Source organism: Eleginops maclovinus, chromosome 4 (assembly GCF_036324505.1).
Source record: "Eleginops maclovinus isolate JMC-PN-2008 ecotype Puerto Natales chromosome 4, JC_Emac_rtc_rv5, whole genome shotgun sequence".
Taxonomy (NCBI): domain Eukaryota; kingdom Metazoa; phylum Chordata; class Actinopteri; order Perciformes; family Eleginopidae; genus Eleginops; species Eleginops maclovinus.
Window position 1 is genome coordinate 29,411,032 of NC_086352.1, and position 14,808 is coordinate 29,425,839.

Below are 14,808 nucleotides of genomic sequence, written 5' to 3' on the forward strand. Positions count from 1 at the left end.
GCCAGACAGACAGAGCTCTGGTTTCAGACAGAGGGTGAAAAAAGGTGCTGCAGCACAGGCAGTATGAGAAAAATCAGAATCAGAACACCTTTATTCGTCGCACAGAGGGGACATTTATCTTATTATTTTATTTGTTACAGCAAGCAAAGAGCCAAAGATAGCTTAATATCAATCAAGAAGTATGCATAAAAATATTGAAGATAAAACTAGAAATTAAACAATACAAATAAAGCCCTTTTTGTACATAAATCATGGAAACATGTCATAGTAGAGGCACAAAATACATATATGAAGCAGAAAAGAGCATAAAAAGGCCCCTTAACATCAAAGGAAAATTAAACTGAACTGCTATGCTTGTTGAACTCCTCACCTGCTCTCTGTGCACGATCCTGTCCTGCTGCAGGCTTCATCCCACCCCCTCTGATCTTCGGCATGGGCATCGACTCCACCTGTCTGTTCTGGAGCTCCGTCTGCGGCGAGAAGGGAGCCTGCATGCTTTACGACAACGTGGCCTACAGGCACCTGTACGTCAGCATCGCCATCGCCCTCAAGTCGTCTGCCTTCATCCTGTATGCCACCACGTGGCAGTGTTTGAGAAAGAACTACAGGAAATACATCAAGAACAGCGAGGGCTACCTCACGCCCACCGAACTCTTTGCCTCCAATGTGACTCTGGACAATTTGGGCAAGGAGATCACCCAGAACCCAGCCAACAGGACAAAGTTCATTTACAACCTGGAGGACCAAGAGATGTGTGACAACATGGAGTCAGTTTTATAGTGGCGGTCTGCACCGGGACTGGAGCTGAGGTGGTTAATGTGCAACTGATCTGATGTTTCTTTGGAGTCGTATCAGTCTAGAAGAATGTTCTCAGTTAGGGTCTTCTCACCTAAAACATCACACATACTGTAAAAAATGAAGAAGTGTTCCCAAAATGCTCTATATCCTCATTGCACTTTTTGCTAAAATACAATCTGGTCCTTTTTTGTCATAAACTGACTCTCAAATTTTTGTTTTGCTTTTCACATAACTTAATTTGACAGCAGAATATATATTGACATTGAGAAAGGAATGACTCAGCAGTTAATTCATCCTAACCTCAACCCTAACCCTTCCCCCTAACCACTAATCAGCCAGCACGCCCCTCAGACATCTTCTTTAGTTCAACTTTATTAACAGCTCTTTTCAAGGGAGGAAATAAAAAAGATAAAAAGCAGGAATCTGAAATGTGGTATTTTCATCAGCTTTATTAGACCGTTTATTTTCCTTTAAGAAGGAAGTACCTATCTGGTCTGATGACAGATATAATGATTGCAGTTTAGTTTTGTTGTTTATCATTAGCTGATCATATTTTAGCTCATGGTTGCAGCACTTTTTTCAGACATACAGATCTCACTCAACTGTTTAACATAACAGATACTGAAAGAGAGATATGCATAGATTACAGAGGCCAATGCAGGCGCACAACACAATGAGCAAGAAGCAACAACAATTATAAGTAGGAACAGGAAAAAACTAAGAATAATATTGAAATAATAAAGCAATGGGCAACATATAAAAGAAAATATAATGTATATTATGGAACCTTCTTCATTAAAAACAAACCAAATGAATGGAAGATTTAGTTTTCTTGTTATATCTTATAAAACAACAATATTTCTAACAGAAACAGATTTGAGTTTGTCAAGAGCAAGGGACATGGTGCCTCAAAGGGTGGATATCCCATTTTGGAACACAATTCTTCACTTTGAGTTGCACATATTGCTCAGATTTAAAAAATAATAATTAAGTGTATTTCGATACATTTCACTGTAATTGGCCTGTATTGTTCTAGAGGGTATTTTAGGAAATCTGTGGAAGGTAGAAGAGTGTCGACTTAGTATGTATTAATTATCCCTTTACTGTGTCATAGTGTGGAGTTTTACTATGAATGCTGGACAAGACTGTTGTTATTTTTATTTCACTTCACAGCATTTATTCATTGTCAGTCTTTGCTCTTTAAAATGTATAGAAATTAGGTCCAACTTCTAAAAGTAAATATATTAAACAAGTCCTTCTAGGGTTTTAGCTTATGATCTAAAAATCAATGGATTATGAGAGAGGAAACAGGAGTTTGGTGGTCCATCAATGAATGTCGCTTCAGTAACTGAACCTGTGACATTCAGTTTCACCACTCGCACTGATTTGACCCGTAGCACCATTATAGGAACACTCATGTCAAAACGAGACAGAAATATACAGTTTTACTTGAGCGTGGAATTTTACTCCTGGAGACGCCCCCCCGCAGCAGTAATGCATGGAATACACAGCACTATGATAAATAACAAGCAGGGAACATTGCATATAAGACTCTCCAGGGTACTTGGATGCAGTGGGGTCAGAGCAGGTGGAGGCTGTGGGGGAGGAGGTCTTCAGTAATAGAGTCAGTTACAGCAGCAAAACTCACACGTGCGTACACACTGAGAGTGTGAAGGCATTTAAGGGGAAAGCCAAGTCAGGGCACTGAGACGTGATGATTGTGATGGGCTAGCTGTCAGCAGACACAGCATAGCATGACGCACAGTGTCCAGCCAGAATTAGTTCATTTAAAGCATGCTGGTAATGCATGCAATGATACAAATAAATATTCAGTATGTCACTAAGCTGCACAGACTCTGTGGTTTGGCGGCCATGGTTATGGTTAAATACAAATTTAACTACAATGGCCTCCAAATTCTATTTTAGACCATGGAAAAGCTTTATAATGCATACTGCATTGTGATGTTGACAATTCTTAGCAATCCTCAGCTGACTCATAATCACTCACACTGCAGTGATTGTTTAAACAGAGTTTTTTTTTTTTTTCCGAATTATTTGGGATTCGGATTTCTGACATATCCAGTTTATATAGAGATTATATTGGTTTTCTTGGCTTACTTTGTAAGTATCTAATATGTTTTGCATCAAAAATATGGGCCTTTGTCCAGCCACTCACCATCGCTATAGATTTGCTCCCTATGATGTTAAAGGTGGGGGTTAAAGGTCTGGTTTTACATTTTGAGAAATATGATGATTCCCTTGCCAAGTTTTAGACAAGAAGATAATACCAAACTTGTGTTTGTACGGTAAAGATAAAGCTAGAGCCGTGGCTGATTAGCTTAGCATAGCATAAAGAAGGTAAATAAAGTGAATTTGCTAGACTGCCTTGTCCATGAGTTAAAGTCATGCACAAAACCCATCGTGAATTTTTTTTTGTTTAGGTTTAACAAATTAGACATAAGGTCTTCAAAGACTAGTTTTAAATCTACTATTATGTGTATTTTGGAACCAGACACACGCTAGCTGTCCTCCCACTGTTTTCCTTCTTTGTGCTATGCTAAGCTAACCACCTACTGGCAGTAGCTTCATATTTACCGTACAGGAACGAAAGAGGAGGATATTTCTATCTAATGCTCGCCAAAAACACATTTTTTAAATGTCATACTATTCTTTTAAGTTAAAGTTCCATGATTCAGTCTCATTTTATGCTAACACTCAAGTTTTATGAGTATTTTTTTGCAAATGATGGAATTTACCTTTGATCCACACTACTCGTGTGCTCTTAGTTTAGGACTTAAATGAACTAATAGTATAAGATTTAAACTATACTTTGACGATGCTTCAGCATCATAAATATTAAATAATATATCAAATGGGGGATAAAGACAGTTGTTAGAAAATGTTGGAGGTCAACAGTGGACCTACACAGAGCCATGCCAGACCAGACTGCTTTCTGCCTAGTGTGATGTGAACAAAGAGAGTATACATACAGTTTTTTAGCACAGTAGTAAAACTGAAATTCTTAAAATGGAATGATTTTTCGGGCACTGATTATTTTATTGAAAAAGTTTCCAGGCTAAATTTTGACTGATGGGAAGATTGGCTCCTAGCAGGACATACAGGACAGCTGGACATATTGCTAAGATGTACAAACAATTACAAAGAAAGTTTCTAGGGCTGCTAATTAACATTACCAGCTGGCCACCGGCTTGTACTCAGTAACCCCCAACAGGTGGCGCTGTCTTTGATATCTGTAACGTCCAGTGTGTCATAGTGCTGACTCCTCTGTACATAATAGTGCCATACAAGTGCCAAAGTGACACCATAGAAGTGTTTCTGTAATGTCCTGCAGAGAACTTTGTCTTTACCACGCTGGAGCTCGGAGCAGATCCTCTAGCTGTTTGTAGCCTTTCTGTGATATCCCTCCACTTACTTTCACCATATCATACAAAAGTGTCCCAAAAACATATTGCCTATAAAATACTGTATATGGGTCTAGAAAACCATATTATTTAGGGTGTAATAACTGTTAATATGTAGAACTTTTCTACTAGTGAAGGTATCGTCAACTTTAGATTAATCTCTCTTTCAATCAGTGACAAAGCTGATAATTGTTTGTTGCTTTGGTCCAACTAAAAACAAAACTTTGCTTGAAACAAGTGGCACCAATGTTGAGCCTCAGCCTGACATTGTACAGTAGATGAGGTTGACTGTAGAAAAATCAGCCTATCTTCACTGATAGCAGTCTTGCACCTGTGCCTGGATATTGAGCTCTACTCTGAGACTTCCTGATGTTGTGCCATATCAACCTGTGCACTGTAACATTCAACACTTGCAAAGAAGAAGCCAACATATTCTAGGTCTGTCTAACGCGCTGGCCAGTGTGACGGCGCTCGCTTGACCTTGTATTCACCTGCGGCGACAGGACTGTTTTGCCTTGTGATGAGAAAATAACTTTGGAGCATAAATGTTTTTTTACATCCTATTTTTCTCATTATTCTCTTTTGATGACCTTGCCTTGTGGTAACAGCAGGTTGACTTTTATAGCGGAATCTTTAGTGACAGAAGTATGGACATATGAAGAGTTTACTGCCAAAATACGATATTTCTGGGCAAAAATTATCCTGAGCTTTATCATTCAACAGACGTTTTAACATCAATGGAGAGTTAACCTGTAAATAGTTCCATGATTTGTTTTTGTTGCGATAATTTATTTATTATGAATAGACAATTTTTTTGTAAATGACGGATGTTATTTTGGCAGCAAACTCTTCGTATAAAGATAGATAAACCTTTGGTTTGAGCCTTTAGGCAGCATGTTGCCTTTGATTAAAGTGAAACCACGTGCTAACCATGTTAGTGACGGTTTTCGAGTGATGTGTTTGCTTATGTTGTGGGTGATATTCAATGTGTGAATTTCATGGCTCTTTGCAGGGGACCTTTGAAAAGAAAAGGGCATTGAAATATGAAAATATCACCTATATTTTCAAAGCATCACTAAAGATTTTTAGATATGCTGTTTTGCTTCTTTGGATTTTGTTTTCTTTAGATTATATGAATTTATATTTAAAAGCTTTATGTTCTGTATATTTCTTGAAAAAGATTACATGATTGTATGTTTATTGTAAATACATTAAATATACTATTTTTGTTTTTAAAATGACAATTTTCTCTTGCCTAACAACTATGATGATTTCTTGCTTAAACTCATTGTCACTGAGAGGTGGTTTTTTCACCATTTAAATATCAGTTTTTATATTTAATATGCATGAGACCCATCAATTATTCACCCACGAGAAACCTACACTGTCAAACCAGCCAGAAATATTTTCACTAGATAATGTTAACACGTCAAGATGATAAGTTGTGTAAAACAGTTGTGCAGCCATAGAGTAATGTAGGCTCTTTGTGAATCTTTTCAGGCACAGTGACAATTACCATGCTTATTTTAAAGCTGGAATAGACTGAAGAATGGTTGGCTGTAGAGTATTGTATATTCAGTCAGAAGATTATGATGCTTCCCTGTCTAAATTGCATTCAAGAACAGGGTTTGGGACCCTACAGGGTTGTGTGAGTAGAACAACTTAGTAAAATTTGATTTAACCTTGTCAAATATCATTGATACTTTCTCGTGACCCACAAAATGATTTCAACCAAACATTCTATTAAGGAATCTTGGCTGAAGTGCAAATGTACATCTGCATTCCGTGACATTGGGTTCATTCTTTAGAAATGTGTTGGCTATAAGTTAATGTGCATTAGAATAATGATTTGAAATTATAAGAAACTCCATTTTTATTTGTTTAACAATTTTTCTATGCAAGTGTATGTGGTTTCCTGTATGCCATGCCTGGGATAAAGGGCTGTATTCACTGGGCGAATGCTTGGTCAGATAGGGTGAAAGGTTATTTTTTCCCCCGTCTAAACGCACTGCCAGAAGAAGACAAATCCTGACATCAGTTTAATTGAAATGTGCTTGTGCTTTGCCATGATCTAATTCCCTGTCATCCAAGCCCTGTGGTTATCCATCGGCCTCCCTGCCGCGCTTTACGGCAGCCAGTGGAGATAATAACCGGGGTTATGGATTGACCGGTGGATCACCTTATACCACTGCTTTGAGGGAGCCATGTTCGGGGCCAGGTCTCAGCATTGCTTGTATGCGAGAGCCAGGGCTGAGAGCTCTCCTGTTTCTCGAGTGCAGACGGGGTCTTGCCGGGGCCAGGGTGCAGTGAAATGGAAAGCATGCCATTCCCTGTTCCGCTTGATGCCGAGTGACTGTGAGAGGTTGTGTCATGTTCCTTGGCTATTGACTCAATGACTTAGGACTTCACGTCGAAAGCCTGAACCCGTGCGGGCTCTCTGCGTGCTGACAGAGAAATGTGTCTTCCACTTGTCTTCACTTTGACCCGAGGACACTGCTGAACTGACGTGTCCGCATCCCCAAAGTCTCACCTCCTGGACCCAGAAATAACCTTTCTACGACCTTGTCTGTCTTTCATGCTCTGTTAGTCGTGGCTCTGGCCTGCTATCGAAACAATTCACTCATCTTGTTTTTTTTCCTTCTTCTGATATACTGTAGCTATGGATTACCTGTCTGTGGCTCAACCTATTCAGCTTCCACTACACGGATGACATGGCTGAGAATCCAGCCTTTACGTGCCGCATATTCTTTACTGTCACTGTGGGTTCGAGAGTCAAGGCACAGAGTAAGCACAGCCCATTAGCTGGTCCTGAAATGACAGCTCAAAGAGCGACACAGTCATGGCTGCCTCTTCCTTCAGGTTCATCCACAAGACAAAATCACCATATGCCCTTCATTTGTTGGACAAATGAGGATATCTGGACTTCTCTTACGGCAAAGAAATGATGATGTATTCCTCTTTACATTGTATGCAAAATAATTATTCTGCATATTTGACTAATGCATGTCTTGTGACATGGCTCAGACACCTGACCTGATTTATTGCAAGGTTCCCTGCATTGTAAAAAAAAAAAACAATCTGACTCAGTGACAACGGCCCAATTATGGCTTCCATGCAGAAAAGGACCATATATACAAAATTTGAAATGCAAATCCAGCTGCTAGCTGTCCTTGCTCTCCTCTAATCTAATAATGTGATCCATCATTTTAGCACGCCGGATCTACACCCCAGGCAGTGAAAATAATCCCACAGAGGATTAGTATGAAGATGTTTGCATATCTACATATAGAGTCCTGTGAGGCTCTATGGGGAGAAATAAGTACAAAAAACATGTTTATAGTTTCTTGAAAGAACACTTTTTTGATTCTATATTTACAGAGTTATTGGTTGTCCGTAACCTTCTACACATGCACTTGACATCTATTACCAGTAAAGATGCTTTTAGGGAAGGAAAACACCACCTTTGAGGCAGAGAGGAAACATGTAAAACTCTGTGTTTCCTTTTAGCATTAGTAGTGCTGTAGGTTGAGGGATGGTCCTGTTGCAGAATCATCCATTTCCCTGATGAGCCCGCGGCCCCTGAGCTACGACAGCACAGCCACACGATGAGCGAGACAGGCGACTGCCACTATTTGTTCCGCTAAAGCATTCATCACACTAATTACCCATGGTGTCAAGCAGCTCCTGTCGCCCGCTGAAGCTCTGGTTGCTCGTTTGGAGCCGAGGTGAGAAAGAGAAAACCTCAGATGAGTCCAAACATGAGGCTTTCCTCTTTTTCCCCGACTGTCCTGCACATAATTAACTCCAGCAACTTGACAAATTGGAATGATGAATCTGGCCTCTATGAATAGATACAAATACATGATCAATCAAAAACACCAGGCAGTGTGCTCAGTCTGAGGAAGTATGCTACTGTGAAGGACAAAAGAAGTGTCTTTGCCTTTGAATGACATTTGGTTATGTAGTAGAAAAAGCAAGAGGAAGGATTTGTGTCTCTATTTGGTTGGTTGTGAAATCTCACCATTTCATCCTTTAAGTGCCAAAGTAAAACCATTATATTCAATGCACATTGTGAGTTTTAAAGGAGTATGCAACTTAACTCCCGTCCACTTGGAAAACTATACCTATTTCCCAAGACAGATGCAAGGGAACTGTCTCTTTGACTTGCAGTCATTTATGCCACCTGACCTTGAGAAGCACAGAGAAAAACATGTGTTTTCGTTTTATTCAGACAATCCCCAAACTGCCTGTGTCCCTCCTGGCCTTCACATAGCGGTCTGAACGAATGTAGCATCCAGTAAATCCAAACCTTTCAGCATCACCTCCCTGCGGTGTGCACACCAACAGAGCAGGGACAAGGATACTTCCTGGAAGCCCCAAATCCTACTTTGTTTCACTATCGCTATTCAGAAGAAGAAAAAACTGGGGTAAAAAAAACGTAGAAATTGTTGGTACACTCACATGAATCCTCCATTACATTATAATATATTATTTTACTTTATATTATTGTTTAAATGTTTTTTATATTCATCAAATGTTTTTTTCTGGTGTTAGCCTGTCTTGTTTACTTGGATACTGAGCAAGCTAAGCTAAGCTAAGCTAAGCTAAACAAGACAAGTAAACTACTTGGTTATGGCAAAAATTCATCCTTGTTTGTATATTTTGGTGGGTTTTTAAGCGTATTATATGTACTGATGCTGCTTGTTTGGAAGGCAATAATAGTCCATGTAAATAAATAAAACAAATGTTTAAGGTTCTTATTTCACTGTAAAGACTCATTTCATAGTTGTGTATTTAAAAAATCTACACCTCTATGTGGGTTAATCTACATAATGAGTTCTTGTCTAAGTGAGATCAAAGGTTAAGTAGAGCTTTGTAAAAGTCCTAATGAAGGATCCCTATACTCTGCCAGGATGATTCCACTTACATCTAGGAAGGCTGTCAGCGTGGGTTATCATTGGACACTGACCTGTAGCACAATGTGCGTCTCAGGCATGTAATCCTCCACATGGTGAACGGTGGAGCGTCTCTAGAGGAGTCAGAGTTCGGCGGTCTGGGGTTAATGAACGGTGAAAGGTGGTGCGATGGTCACAGGTAAAGCAGTGGATGAGATGTGCCAATTTAACTGACAAGTTATTGTAGGAATGAGATTTGAGAAGCCTAAGAGATCCTACCCTTGTGTCGGCTAAATAATTTTTATTAATTTCTATGACATTTTATGATGTTTTACATTCTACAATCACTCAAATTGGCTGCTGTTACCTCCCACCTCAAAAAACTTGGAGATAAGGGTTATTTCCAACCCATCTACAATTAGGGTGACCAGACGTTCCGAAAAATTCGGGACAGTCCCGAAATCTAAGCTGTTGTCCCGAATCCCGAATCCAGCCCTAATTGTCCCGAAATTATACAAAATCTGAATCTTGAGTAGTTATTGTCTGATAAACCATTAAATATGTCCATAGAGGTTGAGTCGCGCGCCGGCTGCTTATTGGCTGTGGCAGCCCCTAATGTATCCATTTTGAGACCGCGCGGCGCAAATTTAGATAGTATTACTGTATACAGTCTATGTAGCTTAATAGGCCGCTGTGTGCCGCAGACACCAAGGCCCCCCCCCCCCCCGCCGATGTCATCAAAACACCGTCCCAAATTTCAGCCAATTACTCCTTTCTGTGAAAAATACTGGAACGTGTTACATGTAGTTCCCACCCAACTGCAAACCCACCTCAAGTCCAACAACTGTACAGGAAATTGTATGAACGATTCCAATCTAGGTTTCGCTCACAACACAGAACTGAAACAGCCCTCCACACTGTTCTTCTCTCCCATCTCGAAACTTCCTTCAACATCACTGGTACTGCCCTCTTTTGACTTATCTCACCAGGAGACCAAAGTTCTTCAACATCAACCTTCCCCGCTCCCCTATCCTAAGGTGCCCCTCAGAGTACAGTGCTTGGGCCTCTCCTCTTTATCCCCCTTACCTTCTCACCTCAGTAACATCATGCCACCATGGCCTCCACTGCTACACCTTTAAAGTCCAGCAATATGTCTAAAAAAATCGATAACCACGGCAAGTCGCTCCACTCTCTATACCTGCCCCCACAGATATAAAAACATAGATGAAATGCAACTTCCTCAAATACAACTGTGATAAATCTGACACGCTCATCATCGATCCCAAATCCTCATCAAAACCAAAAACAACTTCTTCCTCGCCATCAACAACTCATCCAAACTCCTGAATAAACTGCAGTACATCCAGAATTCTGCTGCTTGTCCACTCACTAACTTTAGAGATATTTTTGTGCCACTTCCCAACATTTTTCAACATATGTAGGTTTTTTCTTACATACAAGTACTTTTTTCATATTTTTGACACAAATTACAATTACTATTCTCTTCAATGTTTTACATACTATACTAAGCCTTTTCTTTTAAAAATATACTTTTAATATACTGTACTTTTATCCTTTAATATACTTTCTTATACTATGTCATTTTTTTCTGTTATTTTTGACTATTACGACCTAACTTTAGGTGGCCCGCTAACAGAAGAATGCCTTTGAAACAGTCGAATTCATAGGATTTTATTACAAGAACATATACAAAATATACAAATAAAAATCCTAAATTGAGAAACAGAAACACCAGCAGGTCCTACACCATAGAGTTCTCTCTTCTGCTGCTGGCACTGGAACAATTAAGCACTTCCTTTTCCATGTGGACCCCGTTATGCATCTTTTTGTAGTAATGCTGCATACCTGGAAAGAGCTACTAACATGACATGTCATGTTTTTTATATTTTCAACAAAATTAGCTATGTTGTTTTATATATTTTCAACATACTCTACTATATTTTTTTGATAATTTCCGACGTACTAAACTATGTTTTTTTTTTCAACACTACACTGTGATATTTTCAAACATTTTCTGTATTCTATATTATTTTTATAATTTTCGACATACTACGTTGTTATTTAACATTTAGAAAAAACTATACCATGTTAATTTTATGATGATAATGACATACTATACTATGATGTTTTTTCCGAAAATGTCCATATGCTATACTTACGGTGGTGTATTGCGTATATTTTTCACAGACTATATCATGCCATTGTTGTGCATTTTTTCGACATGGACTACTATGACGTAATTTTTGTATATTTTCGAAATACCAAACTATTTATTTTAACATACTATACTATGTTGTTTTTTCTGAACATTGTGCCTTACTATACGATTATGTTATTCAGAATTTTCTTACTCTAATATAACATTGTTCTGCGTTTATAACAATAGCCATTTAATTGAGTTGAACTTACTATTTTTAATTGGTTAATAATGGTTATTTAATTGAGTCGAAGCAACGTATTTGTATTAGTAAATAAAAATGTATTTAATTGAGTTTAACTATTTTTCTAAGTTAATAATAGTTTATTGAGTTGTGTTCTATGTTATATTGTCTTTTCCATTAATATCCTCCTGTTTCCTCTCTCACACCATCATGCCAGCACCTACCTTTCTGATGTTTTTCTGCTTATTTTCGACATTCATCCAATTTTGTTTTTTTTTCAGAAATGTTCGACATAGTCGATGCAGTTTTTTCCTGATATTTTCATAATACTATAGTATGTCATTTTTTGTGATATATTCGTAATACTTTACTGTCTTTTTCTTGCGTATTTAATAAACACTATGCTATATTGTTCTTTTGAAACAGACTATTATATGTCATTCCTTTTGAATGTTTTTTGACATTTATTCCATGTCGTTTTCTTGCATGTTTTCGACATACTATTAAATGTTGTTTTTTCTGAGATTTTCAAAATGTTTACACTATTTTGTTTATTTTCCATTATTTCATATTTGTTATTTATTTTTATTTTTTTATAAAAGACAACACACTGTATTCAGATATCCACTAACAAACCCCACATTCAAAAACCATTACAGATAGAACAAGTTGCTGATGTATGATTGTCTCAAAATATAATGTTGAGTTAGTTTTACATCAGGTCAGTGCGTGACATTCCTGCATCTGAACGCTTACTGACTCTTTGACAAACACCAGTAGGAGATTGCAAAAGGATGTGAAAGAGAAGCTACAGTGTACTTTTAGATCACAACACTAATCTCATTACCATAAAGAGCTTACATTACACATATTGGCCGTGCCGTACTACTGCATTTTCCTAGAAGACAATAATCTCTCACTACACCATTCTAAAGATAACGCAGTAATATTTGAACTCTGACACATTTTAAAACTGAACTATAGGTAATTTTAGATTACAAAAGTACATTTCCAGGAAAGGGACACCATTTTTTTTGACCATCCTATATTTTTATGTGTGTGGGCCTTCATTTGGCTTCTTCAAGCACAGGCTGTCATTATTGTTTTACTACTGTATACACTTGGTGGGTTTAACAGATATTGATATTGTGCCATTGGTGTGTTAGACAGGGTAAAGAGTTTAGAAGAGTGCTGTAAATTAACAATATTTGTTTGTGTAGCCCTTTTTAAAATCTAAAGAAAATGCAGATTTCTGGGCTGCTAGCCAGCCACTGTCTCCCACTGTGCCATAAACAGCCATATCCTGGTAGCTTCGCACACACAGCAACCTCTCCTGGCCATACTCTCTCTCTCTCTCTCTCAATTCATCTCCAATTGGCTAGCTTTCAGCTCCCCACATGTGATAAGTCTTAAAGGGCACCGGTTCACCAAAAACAAGAGGGGGTTTATCATCTCTAAACTCCTAAATCTGTGATTAATGTTAACTGGACCTGTCGCTACATAGGGGAGAGTTCAGTGAATTAAATGTGGAGGAATTCATCATCCGTATCCAGCGTTGTAAACACTTTAGCCTTGACCTTCTACTGTTGATTGGTCTTGGACGTTAGCCGTGTGTTTTGTTAACAGGCTGAGCAGAGCTTATTTTGTGTGTGAGCAGTCACTGGATGACTGCAAATCTGGCCGTCTGGAAGAACGTGCCACACACTCGGCCTCGGGACTCATGGTGCATGAGTCAACAGGAATGGGGCCGTGCAGACATTTTCACATGGCGATGACTTGCTTCCAAAAGACCTCCATGAACATCAAGATAATTTAATCTCTTAATAGAACAAAAAATTGACAGGAATCATCCTTAGCAACACTGGTGCAGAAACACACCAAGAGCTAAAAGTAGCACAGTGAGAGACAGATGGCAAAACAACACTGTACAAATTACATTTATAAAAAAGTGGTGAATGCCTATGTGCAACCATGCAGTGACATGCAGTGGGCTCCATTTTTAAATTGGAACAGATTTGTTAAACTTTCTTTGTTTAGAAATTGGATATTGATTCAATCAGACTACTATTGAGATTTGACATTGATTGTATGAGGCATGGCAAAGCAAACACTTTTTAGTCTTATTGTTAGTCTTTGTGACTCCAATTTATTTTATTGTTTTCAAAGTATTTTGAAGTGCAATCCAGGCTAAACAATAAAGTAAATAAAGGTTATATTAGATGTGTTATTAAGAAGTTTGTGAATTCGTTTTTTTGTTTTTCTTGTTGTCCCTTTATTTGGCAGAGGCGTCCTATTGACACCCATGTTATTGCAGGGAGTCCTTGTAAAAATCAATACATTATTTAAAATCAATATAAGTTATTATCTACACATTGCTTAAATATTTCATAACATGCCTATACTGAACACACCCTTACAATAAAAAATGTATTCGCCTTTATTATCAGACCTATAAGCAGATATAAATTCTCCTTTTTCAACTGACAGGTTACAATCAGAATCAGAATTGGTTTTATTACTAAGTAGGGTTACACATACGAGGAATTTGCTTTGGTATATGGTGGTGCATACAAAGACACTGAAAAAAGAATAAGCCTACATAGCAAAAAAAAAAAGGACTGTTATGACAGCTATTTTTAAAATATATTTTAAGACTATTATAACAAATAAACAATATTTACATATGACAAATATACTGTATTGGAGTGGAGAGCTGTGCTGATTGCAATACAGTATATCCTCAAGCTACATAAATCAATGCATCATAAGTTGATTTCCTGTGTAATTTACTGATGACACTAGGTGGCATCAAATTACTGCATTTGGGATCCACTGCACTCCTCATGTGAGACTAATGGAGTGTGAGTTTAAGTATGTCCTCTCATTATAGTTCAGAGTGTGACAGAGACAATGGTCTGTCAGAATCACTGCAAATATTGGAGCAAAGCATGTGCAACACACACACACACACACACACACACACACACACACACACACACACACACACACACACACACACACACACACACACACACACACACACACACACACACACACACACACTCCAACCAGAGCAGCTCAGGGGAAGCTAAGACCTCACTACACACTTGGCCGTGTTTATCAACAGAAATCCAACTGGAGCCCCAAACTGCTGATCCCAGACCAGCTTCCCTTCTAGTTATAGCCCCGCCCCAAACAGAGGCGTCACCGAGTCACAGCTCATGACGTGTGGACGCACCACTCTCCTCCTCCGTCCCGGAGCAAGGCATCATCAAAATGCTCATCCATCAC

General features: G+C 38.5%; 1 protein-coding gene across 1 annotated transcript in view; it reads left to right on the top strand.

Annotated features, from left to right (window-relative positions):
- The window catches only part of LOC134862590 (solute carrier organic anion transporter family member 3A1-like), a 33,763-nt gene extending 28,384 nt beyond the window's left edge, over positions 1-5,379 (top strand). The window contains exon 10 of the mRNA XM_063880591.1: positions 404-5,379. Coding sequence (XP_063736661.1) covers positions 404-780 — 377 coding nt within the window. The 3' untranslated portion in view covers positions 781-5,379. The remainder of the gene's footprint in view (positions 1-403) is intronic.
- Positions 5,380-14,808: the final 9,429 nt, after the last annotated feature.